At 50.9% G+C, this 13,759-nt stretch overlaps 1 protein-coding gene across 7 annotated transcripts in view; it reads right to left on the reverse strand.

The window, feature by feature from the left end:
* SLC24A4 (solute carrier family 24 member 4) overlaps positions 1 to 13,759 on the reverse strand; it is a 163,704-nt gene that overhangs the window by 41,985 nt on the left and 107,960 nt on the right. For 2 of the 7 annotated variants that reach the window (XM_059056882.2, XM_059056881.2), the window contains exons 3-9: positions 12,799 to 12,875; positions 8,978 to 9,052; positions 7,636 to 7,720; positions 6,995 to 7,098; positions 6,101 to 6,175; positions 3,410 to 3,435; positions 1,755 to 1,808 (exon numbers count right to left, since the gene is read on the reverse strand). In XM_059056882.2, coding sequence (XP_058912865.1) covers positions 1,755 to 1,808; positions 3,410 to 3,435; positions 6,101 to 6,175; positions 6,995 to 7,098; positions 7,636 to 7,720; positions 8,978 to 9,052; positions 12,799 to 12,875 — 496 coding nt within the window. Of the gene's footprint in view, positions 1 to 1,754; positions 1,809 to 3,409; positions 3,436 to 6,100; positions 6,179 to 6,994; positions 7,099 to 7,635; positions 7,751 to 8,977; positions 9,053 to 12,798; positions 12,876 to 13,759 lie in introns of all 7 variants that reach the window. The other 5 variants (XM_067030651.1, XM_059056880.2, XM_067030652.1 and 2 more) reach the window with 3 other exon arrangements.

A 13,759-nucleotide genomic window follows, 5' to 3' on the forward strand; every position in this document is an offset into this window, starting at 1 on the left:
AGGCTTTTCAACCCAGCTGACAGAGGCTCCGGACAGGGACCTTGGGATAATGTGCAGTCGCAGGCGGCCTGCCCCTCCTGAGAGGGCTTCCTGGGACCATAGGAGACCATCAGCCCAAGAAAATGATTGACCCCTACCTCTGCGTGCTATAAACCTGTCCTGACAAAAGAAGTTCAGCCCAGCCTCGGAACAGGCTCGAAGCGGGTGTTCCCGGGCCCGGCCTTGCTCCCGTGGGCCGCCTGGGGGGCTCTTCCCTGTACCATCCCAGCCAGCGCTGCTGCCCACACCGAGAACAGACTCCATCCCAGACCCCAGGCTGGTGGCCCCACCGAAAGGCACTCAGAGGGGAGACAGTTTAAGGACCATTCTCTTGCAGTTTGACAGCTTATCACCCATTGTTATAAAACATTATAAACGTTTTAGGTCAACGGGGGGGATTCATAGCATCGTAAACCTCAGGGGTGTTTTCCTTTTTAATTACCTGCGGAGGTGTGAGGAAAAAGTTACAAACCTGAATGTGGCTTAGCTCATGGGTAGCCTTTTTTTTTTCTTTTAATTATAGAAAAATACATACCACATAAAATTTGCCATTGTAACTGTTTTCCATTTTTAATTAATTTTTTAAATTTTTAAAAATTTTTGCTGTGTTGGGTCTTCGTTTCTGTGCGAGGGCTTTCTCTAGTTGTGGCAAGCGGGGGCCGCTGTTTATCGCGGTGCGCGGGCCTCTCACTGTCGTGCCCGTGGTCCACGGGCCTAGTTGCTCCGCGGCATGTGGGATCTTCCCGGACCGGGGCACGAACCCGTGTGCCCCGCATCGGCAGGCGGACTCTCAACCGCTGCGCCACCAGGGAAGTCCCTATTTTCCATTTTTAAGTGCACCATTCAGTGGTAGTAATTACATCCATAAGGTCGTGCAACCATCACCACTATCTAGTTCCCAAATTTTTAGTGTCCCAAACAGAACTCTGTTCCCATTCACCGATGAGTCATTAATCACTCCCTCCCCCAAGCACCTGGTAATCAATCTCTAATTTGCTGCCCGCCTCTAGGAATTTGAGTCTCCTCAGTACCTCACATAAGTGGAACTGCACATTTTGTCCTTTTGTGGCTGGATCCCTTTCACTCAGTATAATGTTCTCAAGGTTCATCCACACTTGTGGTGTGAGTCAGAATTTCCTTCCCTTTTTACGGCTGAATATTAATTCATCATGGGTAGTTTTGAGATGATTGTGACCCGGGCAGCTTCCGGAGGGTCTCAGGGTACACAACTCCGGCTCCAAGGTCTGCATCTTTAGAACTACAAGTGGTGCCTTGTGCAAGGTGGCAGCCCCGAGAGGTGGCATTTTATGAAGTCTGACAAAATGGAGGTGCCCGGCTCTTTCAAAAGAGTGGCATTAAATTATCAGGCGATTTATAGAGACAGCACAAAAGAGCGGTCGCCCTGGGGCACAGGCCAGGGGTGTGGAGCGGGCTGGGAGAGAGGTCCCCGCTTGCTATTTGTTTTGGAAGTGGCCTCAACCTTCCCCCCACCAGCCAGCCACCTACCCCGGCCCCAGTGCGGACAGCACCCTAACACAGAGTCTGACTCTCTCTCTCGCAGTCTGGTTGTCCCAGCAGGGTGTCCCCCGGAGAACTGGGGCGGCCAAGAGTGACCGCAAGGGCTGAAGGAGGTTTTCTTCCTGCTCGGACAAAAGGCTAAAGCAGGATGTGAAACCAGAGGTGAGACAGCCCAGCAGAGGCGAAAGGGCACTTACTTCATGATCAGAATGTAAAACACGTACAAGACGATGAGCACCAGGCCTTCCCACCTCAAAGACAGAAAGGAGACTGGTTAGAGTCAGGAGGCCCGCGGCGCTGAAGGCTGGGAGTGACCAGCACGGTGGGTGGAGCAGGCTGTGTGGTCCCGTCACCTTCCTTGACCCAGCACCCGGCCCGGGACCCAGGCGTGCAGGCGAGTCACCCAGCCCCCAGCCGTCCTGCAATCTGAAGCTCGCTTGGTAACAGAGAAGGCTGAGGGTGGGGCCTTCTCAGCTACAGGGGGTCTCATCTACAGGGCTCAGGACGAGCTCCCCCAGCTACCTAGAAAAAGGAGGGCCCAGGACCACCTCATCCCAGACTCAGGGAGGGGAGTGGCCTGGAGTCATGACGCTAAGAGACCCTATGGTCACCCGAGACTCTGGCTGGCGACAGGAGAAGCTGTGGGTGCAGGAGGGAAGGGGCCCTAAGAACTGCCTGAAGAGATGGGCCAGTCACAGGAGCCTCTTGGGCCAAACACGGGGGCTGGGCTGGGTGGGGGTCTTTCTGGGGTGCACTCTTACTGCCATCCTGCAGAACCAGCGTCCAACCCCACACATGCTGGGGATTTTTGTAGCTCAGAACACAAGCCTCTGAGGAGTCACACAGCTTAATTTGTGGGGTCATCTGACAAGTGTGTCCTGAAGACCTACTATGTGCCCGACATGAGCTACAGTCATTTTGGGGAGCTCTTCCTCTGCTAGCCCATAGCCCAGCAGAGCCACAAAGGGGTCTGTAGATGACCCGGCCACCCCTTCAAAACTCCATCTGTAGATGAGGAAAAGGAGACCCAGAAAGGGAGAGACTTCTTGGCTCACACGGTGGGTTAGGACCCAGAACCAGGATGCTCTGGGCCCAAAGCACGCAGCTGCTCACATCAGTTCTCCTGAATCTATGCCCAACAAATAACCACATACAGGGTGCAGATCTGAATCATGGTCAATGAAGAGAACCGTTTTTATGGCTTATGAATGTAAGATACATTCATGCCCTATAAATTAGAGTGGCAATATCAACCTCTTTAGAAGTCTGTGCTTTATGTATCTTAAGAAATCACTTCCTACCTCCATATCATAAAGATGAGTCCCTATATTCTACCCTAAATTGTTTTAATTTTGCTTTTCACAGCGAGATCTTTAATCCATCTGGGATTTATTCTTGTATAAGGTGTGAGGGAAGGAGCTGATGTTATTTTATTCTATATGAATTCCTCGTTTTTGTAGTATGAGGACCTCTCCCGCCCCCACCCCCCACCCCCAACTCACTACCTTATCATGATGCCTGTCGTATCCCCCAGCCCAGAACTGGGCCCATTACTGGGTTCTCAGTTCCACATTGGCCTATGCTTATCCCTGTGCAAAACACCATACTGTTTTCATTATTTTAGCTTTATAATATGTCTTGATATCTGGCAGGGTGGGTATACTAAGGGAAACAATCTTTGTCACTTTGAAAGGATAAATAAAGGCATGACTGCTTAGAATGATACCCTTTTTACTTTCACAAGTTCATAAACTTATGTTTGTAAAAATAATTTTAAAAAAGATTCAATGAACCCGACAAGCAAGGATACTAACAAAAAAGGAACAACAAGAAACAAACTTTAAAAACTTACCACACAATTTCTTCATCATATATGAACTGGAAGGCAAAAGAAACAAAGGGCGGGGTGACATATTTATTCCAAAAGAAGAACAAACGCAGGCCTCTAAGCACCCAGAGCCAATACATAGGCTAGTTACGTGTTTTACAGAAATCTGGCTCTGCTCTCCATGTCTGGGTTTCTCAAACATAGAAGGTGACCTTTCCTTAGTGGAAACCTTGGTCAGTACATGCTGGAGTATGAGGTCTAGGGTGGGTCTCCAAAGAGAACTGGCCTGTGCTACCAACTGTCCAAGTAGCCACTGGGACCAACCTGGCAGGGGTCTGCCCTCATTAATGGAACAGAGTTGCTGAAATCAAGAATCTTAAAAACTGAAAAGGCATCTCTGTATGTATGTATGTTTGTGTCTGTCTACCTACCTACCTATCTATCTATCATCTATCTATTGATCGATCAATCGATCTGTGGTACCTCTGTGTGTGTGGGTGGCGAGGAAAGGGTGTCATTTTTTAAAAAATAAAGAGTAACCCCTTTGGAAACTCTGAGGGCAAAGGACCCATTTGTACCATTTGAAGGGAGGCCACGGGTGATGGTGGGGATGCCGTGGCTTCCTAAGAGGGCACTGACATTGCCCAACAATTCCACCCAGCATTGCCTACGTGGGACACAGATGAATGATGCTTCCGTGGTCCAGGGGGGGAGTCCTGTGACCTCCCCAGCCAGGCCCAGTGTGCACAGGAAGGTGGAGGGGCAGTGCCCACCGATCTGATCTTGGAGACACGAGATGCCGGGAGAGACCAGGGGGATGTTGTCTGGACTTGGGCCCACTGTACCCTTCTCCTGGCTGTCATGGCAGGCAGCACAGACAGAATCTGCTCTGGGAAGTCACTTCGGAGAGGGTCCTCCTGGCTGGGCATTGCTGTGAGGCTCCCCAAACTCAAGCCTCTGAGGAAGAGGCGCTCAATCGAGGGGAACCCAGTGCCACCACCTGGGAAACCTGGGGGACATTTACGGGGATAGTTTCAGTTTTTATAACCCAATGGAGGGCTACTGGCATTTAGATCGTCCAGAGGAGTGCTTCTGTATTTGGCACACATCTTAAATGTCCTGCTAGATATTTAGGCAAGCAGAAAAAAAAAAAAAAAAAAAAGACCTGAGCTTCAACCTTAATTCCATTTTGCAAACCAAAGTATTCCTACATGGTTTTAATAAATACTTAATTTTCTAGTGAGTTAACTGTCATGCAAATGGAGGGATGATTGTACTTGGCTCTGTTTAGGATTTTATCAGGAGTCATTCATAATTTTGGAAAATCACATCATCGAGCCCAGCATGACAGCCTCAGTCTGCACTGGTGGCTGTAGGGCCTGGAGATTTCCCATATGGGGGCAACGGATCACATCATTCAGCATTCTGGCACCTTCATGCCCAGACATTTACACACTGAAAGACGTATTCTTTTATTATGAATCACTTTTATTTGTCCTTTATGGTGCAGTTTGGGCATTATATTGATTTTGTAAAATTGTATATAGGTAAATAGTTTTATCTGTAACTTTGATTTTTGGGGTGTGGTGGCCACTGCCTGATCTTCCTGCTCGCCTGTGTGCGTGGCCTGAACTTAGGGATGTACTCGTAACAGAATATGGCAAAAGTGATGGGCTGCCACTTCCGAGATTCGGTTGCAAGCAGACCGTGGCTTCCAGCTCGGTGCCTCCTCGCCCCTGCTGGGAGGGAAACCAGTCCCCATGCCGAGAGCTGCACTGTGGAACAGCTCGAGGCCGGCCTGCAGCCTCGCGAGTGATCCTGAAAGCAGATCGTCGCCCGCGGGAGCCTTGACATAACTATACCCTGGCCAACACCCGTGAGCCAGAGGGCTCGGCTAAGCCACTCCCAGATTTGATGCACAGAAAATGGGAGCAAGAAAGGTTTGCTGCTTTAAACTGCTGAGCGTTAAAGGGAATTTTGTTACGCAGCAACAGATAACTAATACAAGGGTCATGATTATCAAATCTAGTTGGCTCTAGATGTTCTGAGGTTGAGAACTGTCAGTCTAGGGCATGCTCCCTACTCTGAAATCTGGGCATGCCATGTGCATCTGCCCTCTTGAAAATGACCTGCCCTCATGCCACCACATTAAAGCTCCTTTTGGATGGAAGCTGCTCCCCTGTGGATGACATGCTCCTTCCTTGACAGTAACCTGTGTCGTGGGCTTCAGTGCTGTGTCAATGTCATGTGCCATGATGTACCCGAGCCCTCAGGGATCCCTGTTTCAGCCCCTCTGCCTTTTCTGCCCATATCCTTGCTCCCAGCTGGCCTCTCTTCCCTGCTCCGCGGTAAGGTGGGAAGCCAGAAACTCTGCTCTTTAGTAAATGGTCTCTAAGTGAGGATCCGAAGGCCTCTGATGAGCATGTGCTTGAGATTAACTGCGTCAACCGTATGAGGCCTTCTTTAGCTTTTTCAAGGCCTTTGTGCCCTCAAGGTGGTACCTGGATGTGATGGATAAGCAAAGCGTCGGGTATGAGGTTTTCGGGACAGGGAGGCACGGTGGTGGGAGATTAATCAACATGACTGCGGCGGGTGGCCAGCACACCCCAGGGTAGGGGCGCCGTGGGTTCTCTGTTTCTAGTGCCAGGGACAGAGGTGGGCAGGGCCCCGGTGCCTTCGCAGGGGCGGGGGGCGGGGTGGGGGAAGGTAACTCACGGCAATGAGCACAAGGACAGAGAGGGTGTAGTACACAGAGTCTCGGCACACGGCCCACCACGTCAGACGGATCACCTGCTGAGCAAAGGGCCATCAGCTGTTACTGGCTGGGGAGATGGGGTACGGGGGCCGGGGACACTGCTGCGGGGCTCCCACCACCCCCAGACCCCTGCAGGTGCAGACACATATCCACGGAGCTCATCTTAACTGTGCCACCAGAACCACACCTTGTCTGGCCGTTCAAGGCCACCCTGTGCTCTTTGTCACATTTGGGGATGGAATGATACCACATCATGTTCCTAAGTGATGGCAAAGCTGCCCCCTGTTCCTCCAAGGTGACCACATGGCATGTTTCCCGGCAGAAGCCATGTGTCAGGGGGGAGAGGCCAGAGGCACTCACTCTTCCCTCCGATGTTCGAACCTTCCGGGGGTGACCGGCTGCCTACCTCTACCTCCCTTGGCTGGGCGGGGCCTACCCTTGAGCCTGACTCTCTGAGATTGAGCCTAATATCCCCCTGGGGCTCTGAGGACCAGGAAGATGCGATGGGGTTTCAACAACAAGCCAGCTTCGTGCGTCCTGTGGGGAGGCCGAAGGCGGACCCCAAATATGTGCAAAGTCTAGCTCAGGGTCAGAGTTACAGGAGACGCCTCTTAAATATTTACTCCCGTTGAATGAACGCTCCTCCCTCGGACCAGCCATGGAGCTCACGCTCTTCCTGATCTCAGACCCACCGGTGGAAGGAAGGTAGGACAGCACTGCTACACGTGAGGAAGCAGGCTCGGAGAGGAAACCGTTTCTGACAGCCACAGCACTTACAGGCTCGGCTAGGGCTGGGCCTTGGGTCTCCCTGCGCTGTCCCTATGTCATTTCGTACGGAGAGAGACACCACTGACCTGCCCTGCAGATAATCCACAAACTCCTATTATACACAGGATGTTGAACACAGCAGACCCCACGATGGTCCCAACCCCAACATCTCCGTGGGTGACGAACACACCTGGAAACAGAAAGGCACAAACACTCCTCTGCAAAGCCCAGGCCTTCCCCTTCCTTAGACCCGGGCCGGCTCTGTGTCCCCCACCCCACGAATGGAGGAAAGCTGTTCTTATTATCAGAGAACACCAGCGCCGCAGTTGAGGACAGCAAAACCAGAGGTGGAAGTGCCCTCAGGGACTGGCTACTCTAACGCTCCCACTTTCTGAACAGCTTTATTGAGATGTAACTCACAGGCCATAAAATTCACCCATTTAAAATGTCAATTCAGGGTTTTCTGGTCCAGTCACAGAATTATACAGTCATCGCCACAATCTAATTTTAGAACGTTCACTTCACCCCCGAAAGAAACCCCATACCTGTTAGTACCCCACTCCACCTCACACCCTTGGGAACCACTAATTCACTTTCTATCTCTCTACTTCTCTCATTTGACGGACGAGAAAACTGAGACGCAGAGCTGACAAATGCCCGCATTAGTGCGGGCACCAAACCTGGGCTCTCTCTGCAGCCTGCGTCTCGGGGCGACGGGACTTCTTACCAATTACAGAGGCAAACAGCTCTGGCGTTGAGCTTCCTGCAGCCATGAAGGTGGCTCCAGCCACATCTTCGCTCAGATGGAGTTTCTGAAACAGAAGCGACCGCAGACCCTCAGGCTGTAAGGTGGGGGCAGTAAACACGCCAACTGAGCACCTGGCGGCCAGGGAGAGCGCAGGGGAGCAGCACCGTAGCCAGAGTCAAGCTCCTGGGCTGGCGGCACCTCCTCCGCACTGCCAGGCACTCAACCCAGAATCGCCTGTCCCCTTCCCCCATCGGTCCTTCTCTGTTCACTCTCTGAGCCCTTAAATAACGTCTCCTCGATGAAGCCTTTCTAAGTGGCCACCGCGAGCCAGCCACTCCCCTGGGACAGAGAGGCTGAAACACGAATCACGCGGTGAGGGTCTGAGGTCCGCGCGCTTGCCTCCCCGCTGGATGATGAGGACGAGGTTGGTCTTTTTCATCGCTGGATGCCAGGAACAGGGTCTGGTGCTCAGCGGGGAGTCCACCAGTTTAGCATCCATCTCCTCTCGTGCTCACACAGACCTTGGGTACCGAGCGGACCTCCACACGTCAGGCTGTGGGATGTGGAGGCCTCGGACGCACAGCCTGGCTCCTGCATCCCAGAAGGCCTTCTCGGTGGCAGGCCCGACACCTGGCTACTCACTGAAACAGACCCTCACATCCTGTCCCCAGGGCTGAGCCAGCACGGGACAGGGCTGGAGCCGTCAAGGCCCACTCTGCTTGGCGACACTGTGCTCTGGCCACAGAGGCCCATCCTCTGATCTGGGATGTGAGGCTGGAGGCTTCGGGTGCTCGGGAAAACCACAGAGATTCTGGGTCCGTCTGAATGCCAACCTGAAGGTGCCCACCTGTGGTTCTCAGAAGGCCCCTGGGCAGGCTGGCTCAGGCCAGGGTTCGGCCTCCTCCTGCCCTCACCTCCCAAAGCGCTCGTGGGCAGCCTGGGCTCTGAAGCCCCTGCGGAATCCAACCCCTGGGCCAGCACCACCTCCCCACTGAGCTTGCTACAGAAGGGGTCCTCGGAAGGGCTGAGGCTCTGGGCTTGACGGAAAATGGGGTGGGGGCCCATCACTGACACCAGGTAGAAGCCCGGCCACCTCAGCCCTGCCGCAGAGGAGGTGCCACCGAGGTTCAGCCACTGAAGCACCTGTGATAGCTTTTAGCGGAATCCAAACCGTGCTACAGCCTGTCCTGCCCCTCCCTGCCTCTGCCTGGGCCTGCCCCCCGCCCCGGTCCTTCTTGGCCTGTACCGACACTCCACGTGTCAATCACCCCCAGCCCCGCACCCAGGCTTTGCCAAAGGGGCCTAAGTCCTTCCCACGTACCTCGCAGATCTTCTCTAGAGACGGAACGAAGAAGTCATCGCACACTATGGCCAAGGCGTAGAACAAGTACAGAGCCTGCGAAGGAAATGGGGAGACAGAGAGTGTCAGCCAGAACTCCTGCCACTGATGGGCACAGCCAGGCGTCCATCACCCTCCAAACCAGCCTGCTCGGGCAGAGGCCAGGTGACCAGAGGGAGGCATAGAGGAAAATTCCAGCACCACAGAGATGTGATTCCTCAATTCCCTCACTGACAGACGGGGAAACTGAAGCCCAGACAGGAGAAATCACTTGCTGAGCAGTGGAGGGGACTAGGACTCATGCCACAGGGGCCTGTGCCTCTTCCTCTCTTCTTTTTTTTTTTTTTTTTGCGGTACGCGGGCCTCTCACTGTCGTGGCCTCTCCCATCGCGGAGCACAGGCTCCGGACGCGCAGGCCCAGCGGCCATGGCTCACGGGCCCAGCCGCTCTGCGGCATGTGGGATCTTCCAGGACCGGGGCACGAACCCGCGTCCCCTGCATCGGCAGGCGGACTCCCAACCACTGCGCCACGAGGGAAGCCCATCTTCCTCTCTTCTTAAAGAAGCAGCTCTCTTCAGCACCACGGTAAGCCCTCAAAAGGCAAGATCCTAATCTTAAGGGCCAAGAGGGAAAGCATTTAAAACTGCCATTTTTAAGAGTTTAAAATAATCATCATCCAGATTTCCCCTCTTTAGTTTTAGAGAAGGCATCATTTCCTTGTTACCGACTGCCCACCTCCTGCCAAAACAGACGGCAACGTGAGACCCAGCATTTCCTGGGACGCTGCTTGATGCTGGTCCAGGTTAAAATCCACAAGACATTTACACTGGGAGGCTCATGGAACAGAGTCCAAATTCCAGTGCTAATCCTGGTAATTATTTGCCTTGTGATTTTGGATAAGTCACATCTCTAGGTCTCAGTTTCTTCTGTTTGATGACAGAGTAAGAACAGATGGGTATTTTTTAGACAGTTTTATCTACAGAACTCTTCCCTGACCTGTCCACCCAACACGGCTCTACTGAGCTCATCTTATGTGCCAGGTACTATCCTAGCCATTAGGGATAGGTGGTGAGGATGCCAGGAAAAGCCTCTGCCTCTTTGTGGGGGACGAGCAGATAGGCAAATGAAGTATCTGTAACTGCCAGGAAACAGCAAGTGCAAAGGTCCTGAGGCAGGAGCATGTTTGATGCATTTGAGGAACAGCAAGGTCACTAGTGCAGGTAGAACAGAGTGAGAATAAAGATTGTGACGCTGGAGGAAGAGGCAAGGAGCAGGACCTGTGGAAAGGAGATGGGATTTTACTCTAGGCTCTGGTGGAAGCCATTTTTTCTTCAAACAAAAAGTGACATGAATGCCCTATTCGCAAAAGAGGGAAAGGCTGGGCTGCTTCAGCTAAAACAGCATGATACTATGACAACGTTACAATTAATTAACTGTGATTAAAGTGGAAGATCTATCAACTGTGACCAAAGCATCTGAGGCAGATGTCTACTGGAGTTCAGGTGTGGCTTTTGCTGAATTTGACACATTATCTTTTGGGGGGAAGGAAAAAGGAAACAAATACTGGGGGTGTGGGTAAAGTGGACAGAGAGAGGTGGGAGAGACCCTGCTACAAAGCTTAGGATACCGACTTGAATTCACACCCTCGGAAGTTCCCCCGAATAGCATCTCCCAGGCGAAGGGTGTCCCGTGAAGCTGAAGGGCCTCTGGCTCCCCTGACGCTGGCTCTCCAGAAACATTGGAGAGAAAAGGGGGCCAAGATGGCACCACTGTTTCCTTCACTTGGGCCAGAAGTTCTGAGAAGCTTCTTAGTGCTACAGACAAAAACTGGCTCTAAAGCTCCAGCCTTTTCTTGCTCTAAAAAAGGGCTCAGCAAACTTTTTCTTAAAGGGTCAGATAGTAAATATTTGAGTCCTCACAGGTCACACAGTCCGTCTTGACTCTGGTGCTGTAGAAGAGTAGCCATGGAATGGGTGTGGTTGCATTCCAATAAAACTTTATTTATAAAAACAGGAGGTAGGCTAGATTGGGTTCTCCAGACGTAGCTGGGTAATGCCTGGCCTAAAAGCTTCCTGCCTGGTGGAGCAGTGGTTAAGAATCCTCCTGCCAATACAGGGGAGACAGGTTCGAGCCCTGGTCCGGGAAGACCCACATGCCACGGAGCAACGAAGCCTGTGCACCACAACTACTGAGCCTGCGCTTTAGAGCCCGCGAGCCACAACTACTGAGCCGGCATGCCACAACTACTGAAGCCCGCGCGCCTAGAGCCCGTGTTCCACAACAAAGAGAAGCCACTGCAATGAGAAGCCCACACTGCAATGCAGAGTAGCCCCCGCTCACCACAACTAGAGGAAGCCCGCGCGCAGCAACAAAGACCCAACGCAGCCAAAAATAAATAAATTAAATAAATTTATTTTTTTTTTAAAAAAGAGAAGCCACCTCAATGAGAAGCCTGTGCATGGCAAGGAAGACTAGCCCCTGCTCACCTCAACTAGAGAAAGCCCACGCACAGCAACGAAGACCCAACATAGCCAAGTAAATAATTAAATAAATGTTTTTAAAAAATTTTTTTAAAAAGTTCCTGCAAAATTCCTGAGGTCCTCTCAGGTTCAGGAAAAAAAAAGTTTGTCAAGACTTTGATGAGGCAGAGGGACAGAACTATAGGCCTAATTCGCCAAACCCACACCCCCTCAGTGAAAGGACAGGACATGGGAAAGCCAGAGATGCTAGGAGGATAATAACTCTATTAGAGAAATAATACACAGGTCTGTCAGTCAAAATTTGCCCACAACCTTCATTTTCACTAGTGGTTTATCCTGTTAATTAAAACTTCACTCATACATTATTCTCAGGAGGCGACTCTCTAGGTGAGAATCCCAGCTTTCACTTGCTTAATTATCTCTTGCAAAGACAAATACCGAGTTGGGTTTAAATATGTAAACAGATGGTGCTGGGTGGTCAGGGAACCACATCAGGAGGAACATTTGCTGTGATTGATGCAAAGTAGAAAATTAAGCCCTGAACACTTTCATCTCCCTGCACGAAACAATGGGGCTGGCAAACTTTTCCTACAAAGGGACAGATAGTACATTTTTTTTTTGGCTTTGTGGATCACGGAGTCTCCGACACAACTACTCAGCTCTGCTAGTGAAGCACAAAAGCAGCCACAGATGATACAGAAAAGCGTCAGAATGGCTGTGTTCCAATAAAACTTTATTTACAGACACGGGCAGTGGCTGCGGGCTGTAGTTTGCCTGCACAGAAGGGCGACTTTTACCCATCAGTTAGTTTTGAGCCCACTGTGCCTTTCTGAACCGCTACTTGAACTCCACCACTGGTCATCAGGCTCATCTAACACTGAGAGAAGTTTGAGAAGAAGGGCACCGAAGTCTTAAACGAGTTATGTCAAGGCAGTAAAATGTGGGGGGGGATCCCGGGGATCATGACAGCAAGCGGGGACAGAGGCCTTATCACGTGCCCTGCGAGGTCTGGTGGACTTGACCCACGTTCACTTGTATTTATACACCTGGGAAAGATGCTGTCACTCCCATTTTATAAAAGCAGAAAATGAGGCACAAGAAGACGTGAATCCTTGTCTTGGTTCTGGGGCCACTCGCTGTGTGACACTGAACAAGTCATTTCATATCCTTAAGATTTCATTTCTTTGTGGTTAAAACCCCTCCAGCACCTGTTCTCACAGGGCTCTTACAAAGACTGGATGAGATCTTTGACACGCTGTGCTCTGAAGACAGGTTTCACGTGCCTAAAGTTTAGGGACGTCCCACCCCGAGAGGGCCACTTACACCAAGGATATGCAGCAGGACGGCTCCGCGCTGTCGCTCCTTATTGGAGAACAGGTCTGTGGGGAACTCATGAATCGCTGGAAGACAAGAGGACACGGTAAGATATTCAATATTAGTTACCAAGGGGTGTCATTTGAGGTCTGGGGGGTCGGCCATGGAACTGAAGAGCCCCCCTGGTGTTAGACTGCCAGGGGAGAGGCCAGCTACTTCTCTGTCCAGGGCAGACCTGCACTCTTAGGAAAACATTGCTGGATACGGAATTATCCAGATATTCTAGTATCTTAAAGTTGATCATGTTTTGCATATCCCTTCCAATTAAAAAAAAAGAATGAAACACTTCATACCCACTAGGATGGCTATAAACAAAAAGACAGATAATAACAGGGGTTGGCAAGGATGTGGAGATACTGGAACCGTCCCATTACTAGTGGGAATGCAAAATGCTGCAGTCCCTTTGGAAAACAGTCTGGCAGTTCCTCAAAAGGTTAAAAAGAGTTACCATATGACCCAGCAATTCGACTCCCAAGTATCTTTCCAGGAGAAATAAAAACATATGTCCACACAAAACCCACACACGAAATGTTCATAGCAGTATTATTCATAATAACCAAAATGCAGAAACAACCCAAACATCTACCAACTGATGAGTGGATAAATAAAGCGTGATATATACATACAAATGGAATATTATTTGGCAACAAGAAGAAATGAAGTACTGATACGTGTTACAACATGGAAGGTTGAGGACATTTTGCTAAGTAAAAGAAGCTACTCACAAAAGACTACCTATTGTATGATTTCATTAATATAAAATGTGCAGAACAGGCAAATCCATAGAGATGGAGGTAGATTAATGGTTGCCTAAGGCTGGAGAGCATGGGGTTTGGGGGATGACAGCTAAAAGGTACAGAGTTTCTTTTTGGGGTAATGAAAATGTTCTAAAATTGTTTGTGGTGATGCT

Source organism: Kogia breviceps, chromosome 3, assembly GCF_026419965.1.
Source record: "Kogia breviceps isolate mKogBre1 chromosome 3, mKogBre1 haplotype 1, whole genome shotgun sequence".
Taxonomy (NCBI): domain Eukaryota; kingdom Metazoa; phylum Chordata; class Mammalia; order Artiodactyla; family Physeteridae; genus Kogia; species Kogia breviceps.